Source organism: Armigeres subalbatus, chromosome 1 (assembly GCF_024139115.2).
Source record: "Armigeres subalbatus isolate Guangzhou_Male chromosome 1, GZ_Asu_2, whole genome shotgun sequence".
In the NCBI taxonomy this organism is placed as follows: domain Eukaryota; kingdom Metazoa; phylum Arthropoda; class Insecta; order Diptera; family Culicidae; genus Armigeres; species Armigeres subalbatus.
Window position 1 is genome coordinate 145,193,341 of NC_085139.1, and position 14,060 is coordinate 145,207,400.

The 14,060-nt window shown below is 39.2% G+C and overlaps 1 protein-coding gene across 1 annotated transcript in view; it reads right to left on the minus strand.

Moving 5' to 3' along the window:
• LOC134205210 (uncharacterized) overlaps window positions 1-14,060 on the minus strand; it is a 142,226-nt gene that overhangs the window by 101,616 nt on the left and 26,550 nt on the right. The window contains exons 3-6 of the mRNA XM_062680255.1: window positions 11,455-11,600; window positions 11,140-11,290; window positions 10,842-10,972; window positions 2,818-2,977 (exon numbers count right to left, since the gene is read on the minus strand). Of these exons, the coding sequence (XP_062536239.1) occupies window positions 2,818-2,977; window positions 10,842-10,972; window positions 11,140-11,290; window positions 11,455-11,600 (588 nt within the window). The remainder of the gene's footprint in view (window positions 1-2,817; window positions 2,978-10,841; window positions 10,973-11,139; window positions 11,291-11,454; window positions 11,601-14,060) is intronic.

The window sequence follows — 14,060 nt, forward strand, 5'->3', positions numbered from 1 at the left end:
AATGAGTGACATTTTTACACGATTTTTTCGTATGATTTTGTGTTTTGGCCATAACTTTTGATCCCATAGTCCGATCGGGCCAATTTCAAATAGGAAACAATGGGACAAGATTCTGCGTCGAATGCAACTTGTTGCGAGCAAATCGGTTGAGGATAAGTGCCCGAAAATGAGTGACATTTTTTACGCGATTTTTTCGTATGATTTTGTGTTTTGGCCATAACTTTTGATCCCATAGTCCGATCTGGTCAATTTCAAATAGGAAACAATGGGACAGGATTCTGCGTTGAATTCAACTTGTTGCGAGCAAATCGGTTGAGGATAAGTGCCCGAAAAATGAGTGACATTTTTACGCGATTTTTCGTATTAATTTGTATTTTGGCCATAACTTTCGATCCCATAGTCCGATCTGGCCAATTTCAAATAGGAAACAATGGGACAGGATTCTGCGTCGAATGCAACTTGTTACGAGCAAATCGGTTGAGGATAAGTGCCCGAAAAATGAGTGACATTTTTTACACGATTTTTTCGTATGATTTTGTGTTTTGGCCATAACTTTTGATCCCATAGTCCGATCTGGCCAATTTCAAATAGGAAACAATGGGACAGGATTCTGCGTCGAATGCAACTTGTTGCGAGCAAATCGGTTGAGGATAAGTGCCCGAAAAATGAGTGACATTTTGTTGAGTAGTTTTGCGCACACACACACACACACACACACACACACACACACACACACACACACACACACACACACACACACACACACACACACACACACACACACACACACACACACACACACACACAGACATCACCTCGATTCGTCGAACTGAGTCGATTGGTATATAACACTATGGGTCTCCGGGCCTTCTATAAAAAGTTTGTTTTTGGAGCGATCATATAGCCTTTACCGTATACTTAGTATACGAGAAAGGCAAAAATGAAAATATTTTTTTTCCAATTTTCTCACATACCCTGTTTTATCACCCCAAAATTCACCAGGGGGGTGATAGAACGGGATACTAATGTATTACTTTGCTCTGCTTTAGACGGTGCATTAAGTAGGAACCATGTTTGTACAGTCAGTCTAGGCTTTACCATTCCTGAATCGAAATTTTAGGCGAATATAAAATATTGTCGTTATCTGGTCTACTCTGATCCGTGAGCCGACTGGCTTTTACACGCCTTTCAATTCTCATGAACCATTATAAAACCACAGCACAGTTTATAATTTGGGACTTAGACTGAGCTTGCGTAGCTTGTATCACTCTCGATGTATAGAGATGAAACAAGTGTTCGTATGTCTATTAAATCATCCTTACTCCCCTGATTTACTATCATGCTATCCCACTTCCGCTGGTCATTTCTGCCTAATAGGTGGCACCCCATTTTGCGATTCTCCGTGATCGAGAGGTGTTGTGTAGTATAGATTGCTCTAAATGAATATATCTTTTTCATGGTTCATCTAATCCTAGATTGTGCATTCTATTAGTTTATTTTTTGAATTATTAGGTAAGGCTTTCCAATCGTATTAAGGACCTAGAGAATTGCGCAAAACTACAAACAAATTTTATTTTGTCAACAAACTAAGGATTTTATACTACAACTTTGTGCTACAACGGTAACACCATCCCTGTCTCCACGAACCTTCGAGTTTAGTTACCTACGACACCGTATCTGTTCCTTTTATGACAACCAAGGATCTACATCAGCTCTTCAAAGACGTCAAAAGTTTCGTCCCGCTTCACTAATTTTAGCTAATAATTTTAGTTTTTACATGAACATGTTGGCAGGTGTCGTCAACGAGAAGTTACAATGGCAACAGGTGGATGACGTATTACGTTATTCCGATATGGCCTCATGATGCATTAATTTCTCGTCGAATATATGCCCCTTAGCTTATCGATTATATGTCCCTCTAGGATTGATCGGACCGATTGTCGTGCTCTCCAAGCCTTTTGTTCCAATCCTTGGAAGGACCACCAAAAACTGGAAAGACACACTAGCACAGTCCGAGCGGCAATATTTATTAGAGTTCCGTATCTGCTTGTACGATGGACAATGTCTGCTTTTGATTCGTGTCACCATTTGATTCGTGTGGTGGAAGATCTTAACTTGATCACATTGGTCACCGCGGAGCCTAGAGGTCTCCTCAAAAATCAAAATATTCCGCCTCTCAAGTGGAGATGACGGAAATATCCGGGTCGCAGATGTTCGGATAGCAGATGGTGTATATCCGGTGAATGACAAACTAATATCATGAAAATACAAATTTTGCTATAATATCATGTTTTCACGAATAACATAGAATTGCATCGCAAGAACAAATTATCTATTGATAGCAACATTTTTATTTATATGTTTTTTTGTAAGGAAAAACAGAATATCAAATAAAAAACTAATGTTGCTGACATATTTTCTTTTTCGCAAATATTTTGCTATTGGTTTATGATTATAATGGCAAAATGAGTTACTCATGAGCTATTTGCTTGAACAATGTACTATTTTAGCAACTAAATCAAACAAACCAATATCAGGTTTTGCTGTTCAGTTATTCCATATATTAATGGTAAAAATTGTTATTCTCTTAAAAGTTTTATGCCCAGGTGCCCTAGCAAAACATATTTTTAGAATAATGAAGAATCGCACAATTTCTTTCAAAATTTTCTGTTAAAATGAGATACTGTGGTTTCCTTCCAATCGTATTTCGTTATTCTGTTCCGGGCACTGACAGTGCGCACATATTTAGCACGGTCCCACCGTGGGAAATAGAAAGGGATGGGAAAAAAGTGTATATGCAATGCAAGTAGTACTTACAGTGAATCTTCAGCTCCGTTGGCTCGCTCTGGGTTTCGCCTCTGTCGTTGGCTGCGGAGCAAGCATACATTCCGGAATGGTACCGTCCGACTCGTTGCAACACCAGAGAACGCGTCGAAATAATCACCCCCGATGTCACATTCTGTGTCACTGGTAAACCCTTTCATTAGTTGATTTCAGCAGCATGCAGCAGGAGTCACAGGGTCGGGTGGAAGTTTTTTTTTGCGCGTGCAGCACCAGCGTACCAGTCGTTGTCATTATTTTCAAGAGGGTTTTTTTTGCGCAGCATCAAAGCGCCGTTGAACATTTTCCCAGTAGCGATATCGTGGGTGCATCCATTCGAAGGGGGGTTTGCGAGGCAGTCGTTGGAAGAGTGCAATTTTTCACCCCACAAGAATGCATTTGTGTGGTACCGGTAGTGAACGCATCCAGTATGCGTCGGGAAGGAGTTAATCCAGCAAGATATTGTTAAATAGCACATGGATGCATAGAAATGGAAAGATATGGAACGAGAAAAGCAAAAATTTAATTATTCGGTGAGCTTAGTTGGGTGAAGTTGACAAAACAGCAATTCTTAGAAATAACTTGGTATCAAGCAAGAGTACAAATTCATAAACATAGGATACATACAAGTCCCGTAGAATTGAAAAGCTGACCATATTGCAACAGAAAACTAATAAAACTTTCTCTATTTCCTATTTGTACTACTCCCTTTTAATTATGCACCGTTTTTAATTCCAATTTATATTCAAATTCGGTGACCTTTATAAGATAAGTCCATTTATGAACTCAGTCATCACCTGGTTGCTGACGACTTATGTTGTACTCCTATGCAAATAGTTGTGGTTTTAGATTTCGGTGCTAAATATGTTATAAAGCATAGATTGACCTTCATCACGAGAATGTGATGATGCGAGTTTTAATGAGGAGCTACATTGTAACATGGTTTCAGAAATGCTTCCAATGAACTGGTTCGGGTAGCGATTATGATTGCTAATTGGAAGTTTTAGGGGGGTTGTGTTAGATCGACTTAACTAGGTAGATGCTTATTGATTCAAATGAAGCTTTACACATGCTCATTTTCGACCGATCAAAAACAAAACTTCGATTCAGGAGTAAGTTTTGAAAGGAAGGTGTTTCTTTTACACAAAAATAAATTAAAAATGTTAACTCAGAAAAAACTGTTGAGAATGAGTTGTAGCCTTTAAGTAGACAATCAAGTGAGGGAGTCCAATTCCAATCATAAGATGTATCATAAGATGCTTTGACCTTCCACGACAGAACACATGTTTATCATGGGAATGATCCTGGATAAATGCTTGGAATATATTTTGTAACTGGCTGCTCGTTGATTTCATAGCTGCATGTGATTCAGTGAAAAGCATTAAGCCGTACGGATAACGTGTGAACGTGGTTTTTTCGGTGAAACTGATTAAACTGATTCGTATACGTTAGATGAATTATTTGAATTGCATACAATGTGTCCACGTTTAGGGGAAGCGACGTTTGTCCGAAACCCACTCGGCTGGAAGCCATTTGGCCAAATGCCATTAGGCCGAACAAACCATTAGGCCGAAACGGCAAAACATACTTTTGCATATAAACGATAAAGACGGATCCATAAAAAACTGGAAAACGATCCATAAATAACATCTGAATGTTCTTTAAAATGCTACCATTAATCCATAAAATAGTTAATGGGATTCCATAAAGAATAATTTTTCGATCCATCACTAAGCTTAAATTTAGCAATTAATTGGGAAATATGTTCCATTAACATGGTCAAGAAAAACAATACATTTCTTGTTATTTTCCCATAAAAATATGACAAATGATCCATAAATCTTTGGAAAATGATCCATAAAAAACTATATTTTGATCCATAAAACTTCAAATTTGCGCATTTTTTTATCGTGATGATGATCCATAATTTCAGTAATATGATCCATAACTTTGTTCAAATGATCCATAGTTTTGGTGATATGATCCATAAATTTTGATAAATGATCCATAGATTTTATAAAATGTGTGGATCAATTAATATAGTTTCATTGGCCTTCTTTCCAAGCATTATGGATCACATTATCAAAATTATGGATCATATGGCTGAAATTATGGATCATCATCAGGATATAAATTGCGCAAAATGAAATTTTATGGATCAATATATAGTTTTTACGGATCATTTTTCAAAGTTTTATGGATCATAAAAATATTCTATTCGAACTATTTTATGGATTTATGGTAGCGTTTTATGGAACATTCAGATGTTATTTATGGATCGTTTTTCATTTTTTTATGGATCGTTTTTCCACATTGAACGGTGCAAAGTAAGGGCTGCCGGCCGAAACCTATCTTACCGAAAGTCATTTGGTCAAATAGGTCATATGGTCGAATAGGTAATTTGGCTGAATAGGACATTTGACCGAATAAGACATTTGGTCGAACAGGATGTTTGACCGAATAGGACATTTAGCCGAATGGGAAATTTGGCCTAATATAACATTTGGCCGAATAGGACATTTGGGCGAATAGAACCTTTAGCCAAACAGAACCTTTAGCCGAATAGGACATTTGGCCGTATAGGACATTTGGCCGAATAGGACATTTGGCCGTATAGGACATTTGGCCGTATAGGACATTTGGCCGTATAGGACATTTGGCCGTATAGGACATTTGGCCGAATAGGACATTTGGTCAAATAGGACATTTGGCCGAATAGGACATCTGGCCGAATAGGACATCTGGCCAAATAGGACATTTAGCTGAACAGAACATTTAGCCTAATAGAACATTTAGCTGAATATGAAATTTGGCCGAATAGGACATTTTGCCGAAAGGGACATTTGGCCGAATAGAATATTTGGGCGAATATGACATTAGGACGAAAAGGACATTTGGCCGAATAGAACATTTGGCCGAATGGGACATTTGGCCAAATAGGACATTCAGCCGGATAGGACATTTGGCCGAATAGAACACTTGGTCGAATAGGAAATTTGGGCGAATAGGACATTTGGGCGAATAGAACATTTAGCCAAATAAGACATATGACCGTAAAGGACATTTGGCCGAATAGGGCCAAATAGGGCCGAATAGGACATTTGTCCAAATAGGACATTTGGCCGCACAGGACATTTGGCCGCATAGGACATTTGGCTGCATAGGACATCTGGCCGAATAGGACATTTGGCCGAATAGGAAATTTAGGCGAATAGGACATTTGGCCGAGAAGGACATTTGGCCGAGAAGGACATTTGGCCGAGTAGGACATTCGGCTGAATAGGACATTCGGCCGAATAGGACATTTGGCAGAACATTTGGCTGAAAAGGACATTTGGCCGAATATGACATTTGGCCGAATAGGAAATTTGGCCGAATAGGACATTCGGCAGAACATTTGGCTGAAAAGGACATTTGGCCGAATATGACATTTGGCCGAATAGGACAGTTGGCGTAATCGGACATTTGGCCGAATAGAACATTTGGCCGAATAGGACATGTGGCAGAACATGACATTGTGCTGATCCGAAAATTTGGCCAAATATGTTATTTGGCTAAATAGGTCTTTTGACCGAACATGTCATTTGACCGAACAGGGTATTTGGCCGAATAAGTCATTTGTCGATAATTAAATTAATTAGGTGCGTGATCGAACATGGTTCGGATATGCAGAACGGTCTCGAGACTTGCGTTATTTTGTTCTACTTTGTGCGGTAATATTGCACATTATATCCGGCATACTGTTTACCAAAACGAACCTTGCTACTTCCCTACCCCATATATCCAACATCTCAATAATAACTCGTGGAAGTGCAGATAACTCATCAGTTTCTATTAAAGCGAGTATCACGTCAACATATTCCTACCCACTTTTGAATTGGCCTACATACGGACACGGCGGGCGCCGGTATTGCTTAATTTTGGGTCACCAGTTTTTACACATTGAAATTATTTCAGAAATATCACATTTTTATAAAGAGATTCTGTTTTTAACAACTAAGAGAAGATACCCAAATAAACTAGTGTAGAGGTGAATAAATCGGTCGAATATTACAAATCTAAAATAAATCAAAAAACTAATTTTGAGATTATTTGGCCACCCATTTTTAATTAACCATGGTTTTATCGGATTTTCAAACTTTTCCTCAGAATGCCACGTCGAGTTCAAAATCTCAAAAACTTTATTTAAATTTGTTATTACACCATAGTTTAATAACAGGTAAAATCGAATTTTTAAAATATCTTTATTATTTTAATTACTTTACATTTTTCAAACAAATGACGTTGCGAGGTGAACCGGCTCAGGGCCGAAAACCTCACAAATAAAGATAATAATAATAACAAATGACGCTGCCTAAGATTTATAATAAGCTTTGTAAGTCCAAATGGTTCATCGTCTAGGAATCAATCTGATCTTTTTATATTATTATTTGGCTGTTATACAGAAAACTTCGAGCTCATTTTGAACAACAAATGTTGTTATAATTATCAACATAATTTTGTGACACAATTTGTAACTCACTACCCGTTCCCGTGACGCCGAGTAGATACCTTCTAGGGGTGTGTTACTCAATATGAGGTACCATGTTCACATTGCTAGCTTCTGGCAAACTCAACGAATACCATCCTCAATATCCAACTCCGTGGTAATTATGAGAGTATCGAAGTCACCGTGCTCTTGCTTCCATCCTCGCCCTCCTTACGATGAAGATGGGCGTGGCCAGTAGCAGTAATCCTCATGCTTTTGTTGTTTTTGCCTTTTCTTGATTTCTGATTGCATTCTAGATAAGAATTTTAAAAATAAGATACTAGTTTGCAATCTACAAATTATACCGTAACAATGCTAATGCATCTTGGAGCTCTATACCCGGTTCAAAACTTTTTACAAAATTCACTATTTGGCCACCTTTTCTGCGATTGAAAGTCACTATTTGGTCACTTTTTCGTCATCGTTGGTCACTATAGCGACTATTTTGAATGGCATTCATCGCTACCAGCCATGAAAACGCTACGTGGGCATCGGGCCTATACGACCATCAAATCAGCCGGTAGGCAGTTCTTCCTCCTGTCATATGTTTGTAAATAATGTGTCAATCAGAGCGTTCTTCACCTTATTCAACGTTGGTGGATCCACAGTTTGACTATCATCGACTATGTTCATCCTGCTTCCTAAAACACTTTCAATAAATTCTCATCATTCAATAAGCTGTCCTTCTATTACATCACTACTCTTAAAATACTTAAAATAGTACATCATAGTCTTGTCTATCAGCAAATTTTCCTCTCGGTCATTACACGTGGCAGTCGCTGGCGCAGTCTTATGCCGCGCGTTATTGACAGTCACGCAAAACATCCGCATATCGTTGCTATTTATGTTCTCCTGCACTTCAGCTATCGCACTCTTTTCGTGCTGCCTTTTCTTTCTGCGGTTGGAGCGTCTCTCTTCTACCCTTGCTACACTGTACCGTGCTCTACTACAACGGGTACTAACCAGTAGCAGCCGACTCATGGCAGCATTTTTTTCATCCGTCACTCGCTGGCACTCCTCATCAAACCATAAACAGTTTGCTGGCATCGCTGTGGAATGCCTAACACTTCTTCTTGTAGTCACAGCTTCGTGGATAGTCTCCCACAATCGTCCGTTGGCATCTCCTATCCGCTCGTCCTGCTTCTGGTGGAACTGTTCAATAACCCCTTCAACTGCCAAAAGTTGGATGTTGAAACGCATCGTTCTGTTGTTTCGTGAATTCGTTAGTTTATGCAGCTACAAGGTAGTGATCCTAGTCAATGTTTGGGTTTCTAGAGGACATTACATCTATAACATTCGATAAATGTCATCTGTCGATCAGCACGTGGTCTATCTGCGAGCAGGTGTCGCTGGTTGGATATTGCCAGGTGTGTTTTCGTATATTCTTACGTGCTGATTGCCAACCGTTTAGCAGCAGCAAAGGTCACAATTTGCAGACTATTATCTTTGGTAACGGAATGAAGACTTTTCGTACATATGACAGGGCGGGAAGAGCCCAGGGTTATTTACCCGATCTATCCTAAGTATGATCGTAGGCATATGAGTTTCTGTGCAATATGCTAAGGACCGAACAACGGGGTCTATTTTATTCCACCATGTACGCGAAGCGTCTGTGGTTCACATTACCAAGCATTTGACGTACTCATTACCAGTTCAAGTTTATATGTGTAATATAGTGGAAAACAAGCGATATAACATTTTAAAATGGTAAATTCAAATGCATCGCTAATGATTCAATTCATAAACAATTTGTGTCTACATCCGACTCGTAGCGAATGAATTATTCGTACTATTCGCTCTAAATTTCCCCTAAAAGAGCAAAAACAAGGATGTATCAGCTGTACAGCGTAACCCCCTCAGAATAATGTTTCGAAACATTTAGCCGGCCCAGGTTGAAATCTGGAGTGAGGACAATGAGGATAAAATCTCTTTAAAACATCGGGTGCCCTTGCTGTAGCGGCTCTGGCAGCCGCACGGTTTAGGTAGCATGGGAAGGAAACATATTAAAATCCCATTAAATTCACATCGAGAAAATATGATGCCATTATATTCCGTGGAGCAATTTATCTCTCTTAAGCTGATTTCATTCAATTTCGCATTCATCCCTCTGTGGCGCGTGGTGACGAGCAGAGCAAGTAGAACGACGACGACGACAATGATGCCGGCGACAACGGTGACGATTTCTTCCTCGTCGACTATATAGTGAAAAACGGTGCCTCTTGCCTCGATGCGCGACTCTTTCGCGATGAGTTGTGCTCCCTAAACTTCGTTATAAATGGAAATCTTAACACCGCTCAGCTGCTGCCAAGAAAAGCTGCCAGGAATTGGCAGCTTGAGCAGCGATAGACAGGGCCGTCGTTATGCCTCTCACAACAAAATTTCTCTGAACATTTTTTTTTCATTCCGACTGTATGCCCGAGATGTCAAAGAAAAATGGTTGCATATTTGTAACATTTGTATATTATGTTTGATTTCGTGTTAGCTTTGTGAATCATCCACAAAATATGTTCTTCAGAATTTTTGAACTAATTTGTAAAAAATGGGTAATATATCTTGACCTTAGAGAAAACATATAATTGTTAGAGCAATTGAATGTCCATCGCAGACGTATTGCAAAGTCGTTGTTTATTAAAATCGGTTCTGTTACCCATAATTTAATATGGTTTAGTAGATTCCAGTGTCAATGTACCAGTGATTGCAAGCCACGTTGGTAGTAGATGGATGGTTTTCTCAACGTACATATGCAGTTTTGCGATTCCGACAACAATATGCAAGCAAGTCCCAACACATTGCATAGGAGAAACAATTTCCAATACTTAAATATTGTTGTTCATACGTCGCCGCTACGAAATGCTGAATCGAAATCTGGGAGGGCCGTCCAACACCCAGCTCTGGTCCTCACAAGATCCAATCTCACGCTTCAACGGGACTGCCGAAGACTATAGTTTTCCAAGTGTTTATTATGTTACCCCTTAGAATTTACTAAGAAATGTGTCTGATTTGGTGCATGTTTAAACTGTCATAAAAAGGAGTCTCTTTGTTTTGGACAGATTGTGGCAAAATAGCACAGCTATTTTTAAAACCAACTCAAATTAATTGAAATGAGCAAAAAATGAACTCATAGAACGTGACGTAATTTGTACAGCTGACCCTGATTCAAGTTGTATCAAACATTTACTCAGTCCTACAATGAAACGTTGTTGGCTGCCTCGTTGAAGGCAAGCAGGGTCTGGCGACGACGAGTACAACAGTCCCAGCCCCTTTTCCGTAGCGCGTATAGCTATGGCTGGTGATGGGAAACACGAAATGGGCAAGGAAAATTAAATGAATTATCTCGTCTACTGCTCCACATTTTCTCGTTACGTTCACTTAATCTACGTCAGGACGCGTCAAAGTCGGCACTACGGGCAAACGAAAAAAAAAATAAACCGAAGAAGACGAGGAAACTGACCAAGCTTCAGCCACGCCACAGCAAACCGAGGTGCATACTTACATCGTGGGACCATGTAATGCGGTGTTCTCTCGGATTTGCCTTAATGTGACATTCGAAGTAGACGTCATCGCCCTCCTTGATGTCTTCCGCATTAAGCGTCGATCCGAGTTTCAATGTCACTTGCGGTGGATCTGGGGGACAAGCATGAACGGTAATCAGTGGCGGCAGTTAAATTGTGATCCACAATAATTGAAGAATACGTTTTTCAGGTTTAAGTGGTCGCAAAATGATTCATTTTTATTGGAAGGAAAAAAAGTTTGGTAATGTGTTTTTTTTTCGTTTCTCATCAAATACTTACACATCACATTCATGATGACAGAATCCTCCAGCACAAAGCTCTGCAGCCGTGGATTGGAACCTTCACATTTAAGGATAGTTCCGTCGTCTTCGGGCTTCGGTCGAAATGTGAGAACTGACGTTACCACTGAGTTGTTGGTAAGCGTTTTATTCTGTGAATAGAAAAGGATTCAACGAAAGGTGGTATCGAATGTTAGTGGTGTTGAATCTGTGGCCGATATGACAACTGGAATCGGGCTGAGGAAAGGACATCGATGTTGTCTACAGAAAGTAACACTGGAGAGAGTCAAATGAGAATAACCACAAGAACACTTACATTCCCCTTCGAAAAGACACGATTGTTTTGCATCCATCTAATCTCGGTATCCGGCACTGATCCTTCCACATCACAGGATAAGCTGTACTCTTGGTCTGCTATTAATTGTTTGGGTTTGAACGACAGAGACGTTGAAACTGGTTTCACTGTGAATTGTAAACAAGAGATGGACGAGTAAACTGAAATCAGTCCTTGTGATAATACTGAAACTAGGCCTACACGACGAAAGGAGAAATGAGAACCAGGAACCATGAAAGGATTTGCTCTATTGATTCTCAGTCTTTGTCAGTCAGTCTTTGCATCGGACTTAAATGCAGTCTGCAAAAATAATGTATCTGGATTTTCTAGGGTTGGTAGATCAGTGTTGGTGGTTCATAGCCTCATAATCCCGGAACTAATGATGGGTGTGCTTAAAGGGTTTCAACAGAGTAATAAGAAAGTATCAAAATGAAGATTATCTCATCTCGGAAGTAATGCTTAATGTGTTATTCTCGATGAAATAACAATTACTGATACAGACACCCTACTAAGCATATATGCATTCCTGATGCTTTTGAATCACATGTTTCACAAGTTGAGTAACAGGGTTTCATTGCAAGAGGAGGATAAAGCCTTTCACCTAGAACTGAAATTTGTGCCAAGTATTATCATACACATGCGAGCACATCGTAATGCGTTTTACTTGACTCCACAGGTTTCTTAAATTTTAGGCAATTCAAAGGAAACGTAATTTATAACGCTTCATATCTGAACCAAAATCAAGATTTACAGGAATAAAGAAATTTCTTCTATAACACTTTCTTCTCGGAATTTTTGCCTTACAGATCAAATGAATCATTTGTTTGAGAAACTGCATAAGTCCATTTTACACTTTTTCGAGAAAAACAACAAAAAACTGTTTTTGAACAAATTTGCAACGAATCTTTCGATTTCTTCGATACAGATCAATAGTTTTTGGCAAAACTCAACACCCTGGGGCACTTTCGGTGCAAAAAATGTAAGCAGTACTCCACAATTGCTTTTCAAAGTACGTGGACATATGTAGTTTCTCAAACAAACGAAACATTTTTCATACATTCCTGAACAAAAATATTTTTTTCGTATTTTTTGCCAGAATACGTATTTTTGAACGAGGATTCAGAATATATAAAAATCTCATTTTGGCCAAAAATGGTACATATGCAGTTTCTCAAACAAACGGTACAAATATTGTAAATATATTTTAGTCGGATAAAATTCAAAACACTGTCTTGTTCTATAATTTTATGCATGGTTATAGTTTTGACACTCATTCAACTACATTTAATTTTATCTTTCAAATTATAAATAAACCATGTAGGGGAACTGCTCCGTTTTCCATCCCACTGAGCATTTATTCACCTCATCGCAAAACGAAGAAATATCATTTAAAATTCACTCGATTTTCCACGGGAAATTCATCCAAATTTCCACGTATAATTCAACCGATTATTCACGGGAAATTTGGTCGAAATTCCACAAGAAATGCGTTCGCATTTCGAAGGGAAATTCATGCAGATTTCCACGGAAAATTCATCCGAATGTAGACGGGAAATTCATCCGAATTTCCACGGGAAATTCATCCGAATTTCCACGGGAAATTCATTCAAATTTCCACGGGACATTCATTCAAATTTCCACGGGAAATTCATTCGAATTTCCACGGGAAATTCATTCGAATTTCCACGGGAAATTCATTCGAATTTCCACGGGAAATTCATTCGAATTTCCACGGGAAATTCATTCGAATTCCACGGAAATTCATCCGAATTTCCACGGAAATTCATCCGAATTCTACGGAAATTCATCCGATTTCCACGGGAAATTCATCCGAATTTCCACGGAAATTCATCCGAATTCCACGGAAATTCATCCGAATTCCACGGAAATTCATCCGAATTTCCACGGAAATTCATCCGAATTTCCACGGAAATTCATCCGAATTCACGGAAATTCATCCGAATTTCCACGGAAATTCATCCGAATTCCACGGAAATTCATCCGAATTCCACGGGAAATTCATCCGAATTTCCACGGGAATTCATCCGAATTTCCACGGAAATTCATCCGAATTTCCACGGAAATTCATCCGAATTTCCACGGGAAATTCATCCGAATTTCTTTGGGAAATTCATCCGAATTTCCACGGGAAATTCATCCGAATTTCCACGGGAAATTCATCTGAATTTCCACGGGAAATTCATCCGAATTTCCACGGGAAATTCATCCGAATTTCCACGGGAAATTCATCCGAATTTCCACGGGAAATTCATCCGAATTTCCACGTATAATTCATCCGAATTTCCACGGGAAATTCATCCGAATTTCCACGGGAAATTCATCCGAATTTCCACGAGAAATTCATCCGAATTTCCACGAGAAATTCATCCGAACTTCCACGGGAAATTCATCCGAATTTCCACGGGAAATTCATCCGAATTTCCACGGGAAATTCATCCGAATTTCCACGGGAAATTCATCCGAATTTCCACGGGAAATTCATCCGAATTTTCACGGGAAATTCATCCGAATTTCCACGGGAAATTCATCCGAATTTCCACGGGAAATTCATCCGAATTTCCACGGGA